Here is a 5,864-nt window from a genome sequence, read left to right on the forward strand (position 1 = left end):
CAGCTCCCCATGAGGCAAATCCTTGCGGTGGCCCTCATCCTCCGCATGGACGCGCTGGTGAATCAGGAGACTTGAGCTCCAGCTGAAGCCCTTCCCACAGTTCTCGCATCTGTAGGGTTTCTCTCCCGTGTGAACTCTCTGGTGGGCCTTGAGGTATGAGCTCCAGCTGAAGCCCTTCCCACACTCCTCGCATCTGTAGGGTTTCTCTCCCGTGTGGATCCTGTGGTGGTCCTGGAGGTAGGATCTCTGCCGGAAGCGTTTTCCGCATACGTCGCATCGATAGGGTTTCTCGCCTGTGTGGACTCCACGGTGAGCCAGAAAATTGGAGGCCCGACAGAAGCCTCTCCCGCACTCCTCACACTGATAGGGTCTCTCTCCAGTGTGGGACCGCTGGTGCGCTTGAAGGTGGGACTCTACGGTGAAGCCCTTCCCACACTCGGCGCACTGGTACGGTTTGTCTTCACTGTGGACCCTCTGGTGCACTTGGAGTATGGAGACCCGACTGAAGGCTTTCCCACACGTCTCACACCTATAGGGTTTCTCTCCCGTATGGATTCTGTAGTGAACGTTAAGATCTGAACTCCGGCTGAACCCCTTCCCACACGTGCTACATTTGTAGGGTTTCTCTCCAGTGTGGCCTCTCTGATGGGCCAGGAGATGGGAGGCCTGGCTGAAGCCTTTCCCACACTCTGTGCATACATAGGGTTTCTCTCCCGTGTGGACTCGGACGTGATTGTTAAACTCGGAGCTGTGACAGAAGCTCTTCCAGCAAGCCTTGCACTGATAGGGCTTGTTTCCAGTGTGGCCTCGCTGGTGGTCCAGAAGGGTGGAGGCCCGAGTGAAGCCCTTGCCACACTCCTCACACTTGTATGGCTTCTCTCCAGTGTGCCTCACCTGATGCGCTTGGAGCCCCGATAACCGACAGAAGGAGTGGTCACATTTTCCACACCAATACCTCTTCTCTCCTGCGGGGGGTCGCCCATGAGCCTGCAGAGGAGAGGCTTTCTCACTCCTCTCCTCTCTGCAAGGTTCTTCACCACCGTTTGTTCCACAGTGGAGTTGGAGCTGTGATTTCTGACCGGAATGTTTGTTGTACTCCTTGTCCGTACCATGTGCATCATCTTGTTTCATCGGAGAGCCAGTTTCCCTGTTGCTTACTCTGCGGTCTCCAGCCTTCGTTAGGTCCCTGCTCACCTGCTGCCAGATTTGTGAGCAGAAAAGCGCCTCGTGTGGCAGGTGCCTCGGTCCCACTTCCTCAAGAGACTGGATTGCCTCAGGATTCTTGTCTCCTAGAAGCACAAAAAGAATTCAGAGAGGTAGAGCGTGTGAATGCTCTGTTGGCTGATGTTGGAGCTATACAGTGAAACCACAGCCTAAGGCTTCACTGAACCAGAGAATGAACGGCTCCCTTCCTTTTAACAGCCAGGGTCCTGTCATCTCAGGACATGCCCAGAAGCCAAGTCAGTGCTCCCATTCGCCACATAACAACGAGAACCACCATAAGCTCTACAGAGTATCACAGGTAAGTGACAAATTAAGACTTTCTTATCTCCAAAGCAAGAAAAATATTTCCATCAAGATAAAAAGAGCAAGCTGGTGTGATGGCACATGCCTAATCCCAGCACTTGGACAGAGGCAGGCGGATCTCTGTGAGTTTGAGGCCAGCCTGGCCTGTTTCAGGACAGTCAGGGCTACACAGAGAAACCAGGAAGGAAGGAAGAAGGAAGGAAGGAAGGAAGGAAGGAAGGAAGGAAGGAAGGAAGGAAGGAAGGAAGGAAGGAAGGAAAAGTAAAGGAAGCAAAGAAGGAAGAGAAAAAGAAGAAAAAGTGGTCTTTTAAAAGCTGCTCAGTAGCTTTGCCTAATAGCTGTGAGCCCCTAGGTCCACCCTCAGTACTGCCACAACAAAACAGACAACACCTCCCCACCAACTGAATGTGACATGGGAAAGCCACAGGAAAAGACATTCTCTTTAAGATGGCTAAAATCCTGAGCCCCAGGAGGATGGCATCAGGGAGGCAGTTAGGTCCTGCAGCTGGAGACCCCAAGAATGGGTTAGTGACTATAAAGGAGGCCCATGAAAGGCTCCCTACCCTTCCACCCAAGGGGACACAGCAAGAAGAGGTAGGCAGCCCTTGGAGCAGTCCCTATCAGGCATCGGATCTACTGGTGCCCTGACCTTGGACATCCAAGCTTCTAGAACAGCAAGACTAGTTCTGCATGGCCGTCTCCAGTTTTATTTTATGTGTACAAGTGTCTGCCTGCATGCATGTCCATTTGCCGCCAGGGTGCCTCGTGCTCACCAAGGCCAGAAGGGGGTCCTTATCCCCCAGAACTAGAGTTAGAGTCAGTTGTGAGCCACCGCGTGTTTGCTGAGAGAAAAACCAGCCCTCTTAACCTTTCCATCTCAGCAGGTATTTTGAGGAAAGAACATGTGTCTGTGTGTGTCACACGCAGACACACACACACACACACACACACCTGAGGTCGAAATAGAGCACAAGATATCTTGGAGTTGGAGTTACAGACACAAGCCACGTGATGTGGGTAGGAAGGAGGACTCGGGTGTTCTGCAAGAGCAGCCAGTGCTCGCCATTTCTCCAGACCCAGGTTTTCATTGTTTATAAGCCCCGTAAGCCTAAGGGTTTTATTTTATTATTGTTATTTTTGTAGTGGAGGGACCTAAACACAAGAGTTTGTGCCCACAATCTTTTGTTACAGTTGCTGGGAGCTACAGTGTTCAGATAATGAATAGTACATGTTACTATGTATGTATGTATGTATGTATCTATCTATCTATCTATCTATCTATCTATCTATCTATCTACTTATCTATCTGTAAAGGCACCTAGAAAATTAAAATTAGACATCTTAAAAATGTCTTGATGTTAAGTTGTCAAAAGAAAAAAACCTATTCTATACTATGCTTTGCTTATACATTTTAAACTTTGCCAACCATTAGGTGTCTCCCTGTCTAACTGGAAGAAGATCCACATAGCTATTATTAACTCGTTCATTCACTTAATAGATATTCACAGCACAGCTGCCTCCACAGGTCCCCTCCTGAGCCCACGCTGCAGGGGACCACAGTGAGATAAAGGCCTGGTAGAACTGCACACAGCCATCAATGGTCAGACACAACAAAACAGGACAAGGGAAGGGAAGAGGACGATAAGGCCCCTTGTATGACATAAGAGCTTAGACGAGACCACCACGATCCCAGGGAGAGGTCAGGAGGGTCTCGGGTTAAGAACATTCTTGACGGTTTAAAAGCAGGCAAGAAATTGAGAGCATGTGTGGATACAGCAAGGACACCAGTGTGAGTGGAAAGGACTGGCAGGGTAAGAAGTCATAGGACATGTCTACATAGGTATGTGGGAGGGAGGGAGGGACAGAGACAAGGGATACTGTAAGCGCCAGATTTGACTTCACCGTGTAATAAGTCACATAAGTACATCATTCGCCAGAAGCCATGACATGGCTGACACTCAAAGGAGCCCGTGAGAGTAGAGAACTGAGGGTAAAATCCCAGGACAGCAGCACTGGGGTGGTACAGACCAGACAAATCTCTCTGTGGCCTTGGCATAGCCTGGCACCGGTGCCAACACTGTGCCCGAGATGACAAGCTAGACAGGACAGGCTCAGAGTCTTGTTGTCTGCACCTGCAGGGTCATTGCCACAAGTGGACATCTTCACCATTCAAAGTTCAGGAACGCCGAGCGTGGTGGCGCACGCCTTTAATTCCAGCACTCGGGAGGCAGAGGCAGGCGGATTTCTGAGTTCGAGACCAGCCTGGTCTACAAAGTGAGTTCCAGGACAGCCAAGGCTACACAGAGAAACCCTGTCTCAAAAACCAAAAAAAAAAAAAAAAAAGCTCAGGGACTCTCTGGAACTGGGTAGACTGCTTGGATGGCCACGGTCTGAAGCTCTATGAAGAGGTTTATTTAAAATTAACTCTTGGAGGCTGAAGAGATGGCTCTGCAGTTAAGAGCACTTATTGTTCTTGCAGGGGACCCCAGTTCAGTTTCCAGTACCCACAACTGGGTGGCTCACTGCAGTCAGTAACTATAGCGCAGGGAATACACTACCTTCTTCTGGCCTTTAACCCACAGATCAACACACACATACTAAAACTTAATAAGATGAAATAAATCATGAGCAGGTCGGCAAGATGACTCAGAGGTAAAATCAGATGCTGCTGTGGATGACGGCCTACGTCCCTGCCTTCTTTTTTGTTTGTTTGTTTTTTTGAGACAGGGTTTCTCTGTATAGCCCTGGCTGTCCTGGAACTCACTCTGTAGACCAGGCTGGCCTCGAACTCAAAAATCCGCCTGCCTCTGCCTCCCGAGTGCTGGGATTAAAGGCATGTGCCACCACCACCTGGCAGTTCTTGACTGCCTACGTTCCATTCCTGGGACCCACATGGGTGAGGGAGAGAAGCGACGCCCACAAGTTGTCCTCCGACTTCAACAAGCACATTATGGCACACATGTGTTGGTGCCACATACCATCACACGTACATACGTGTACACACACACACACACACACACATACATACACACACACTACATGCACACTCGTGTCCACAAACACACACACCATCATGTCTTTGTTTGTCTGTTCTGTTTCTCAAGGCAGGGTTTCTCTGTGTAGCCCTGGCTCCCTGGAACTCGCTCTGTAGACCAGGCTGGCCTCAAACTCACAAAAATCCACCTGCCTCTGCTGGTTTTTGAGACAAGAAATTCATGCTATGCCCCAGGTTAGTCTCAAACTCATAGTGATCCTCCTGTCTCTGCCCTGCTTCCCAATATTCTAATTGTGTCATAACAAAAGAAATGTTTTATGTAAAAGACACAAAAGATGCAGACATTAGCATGAATATTAGAAAGGTCCATTTCCACCAGGACTGGCAGGGCAGGCCTGTAATCCCAGCATTTGGGAAGCTGAGGCAGGAGGGTTACAGGTTCAAAGCCTGTCCAGGAAACTAAGTAAGTACTCAGTTCGCCTAGATTGTTATAGAACCCTGTCCCAGATAAAAAGTCAAAACAGTATTTGGAACATATCTTCACAAGCACATCCAAGGCCCTAAATTCAATCCGTATCACCAGACACACACACACACATACATACATACATACATACATACACATACATACATACATGCATGCATACATACATACATACATACACACACATACATACATGCATACATACATGCATGCATACACACATACATACATACATGCATGCATACATACATACATGCATGCATACATACATACATACACACATACATACATACACACACATACATACATACATACATACATACATACATGCATGCATACATACACACATACATGCATACATACATACATACATACACACACACTCACTTACTCACACATACACATATTCACACTTATACATACACATATTCACACACTTATACATACACAAACTCTCATATATACACGTACATACACTCACACATATATGCACTCACACTCATATTCACACACTCACACATACACTTGCACACATGTTCACATACACCCACAGACACACACCATTTTCATCCTGCAATCTCTCACACTGGTTTTGGCAATAAACTATAATTTTTTACTGCAATGAGAAGTTCCATCAAAGGCTCCCTCCCACTGACCCTTTGAGACAGTGTCCCTCTGTGTAGCCTGGGCTGTCCTGGAACTTGTTATGTTGTAGGCCAGGATAGCCTTACACTCTCAGAGACCTCTCTGCCTCTCTGCCTCTGCCTCTCTGCCTCTGCCTCTCTGCCTCTGCCTCTCTGCCTCTCTGCCTCTGCCTCTCTGCCTGTGTGTGTGTGCATGCTGTGTGCACACACGTTT

The 5,864-nt window shown here is 48.3% G+C and overlaps 1 protein-coding gene across 1 annotated transcript in view; it reads right to left on the reverse strand.

Annotated features, from left to right (window-relative positions):
- LOC110336908 (zinc finger protein 45-like) overlaps window positions 1–5,864 on the reverse strand; it is a 10,645-nt gene continuing 4,781 nt past the window's right edge. The window contains 2 exon segments of the mRNA XM_021219648.2: window positions 1–213; window positions 216–1,289. Of these exon segments, the coding sequence (XP_021075307.2) occupies window positions 35–213; window positions 216–1,289 (1,253 nt within the window). The 3' untranslated portion in view covers window positions 1–34.

The sequence above is a fragment of the Mus pahari genome, chromosome 19 (genome assembly GCF_900095145.1).
Source record: "Mus pahari chromosome 19, PAHARI_EIJ_v1.1, whole genome shotgun sequence".
Lineage (NCBI taxonomy): Eukaryota > Metazoa > Chordata > Mammalia > Rodentia > Muridae > Mus > Mus pahari.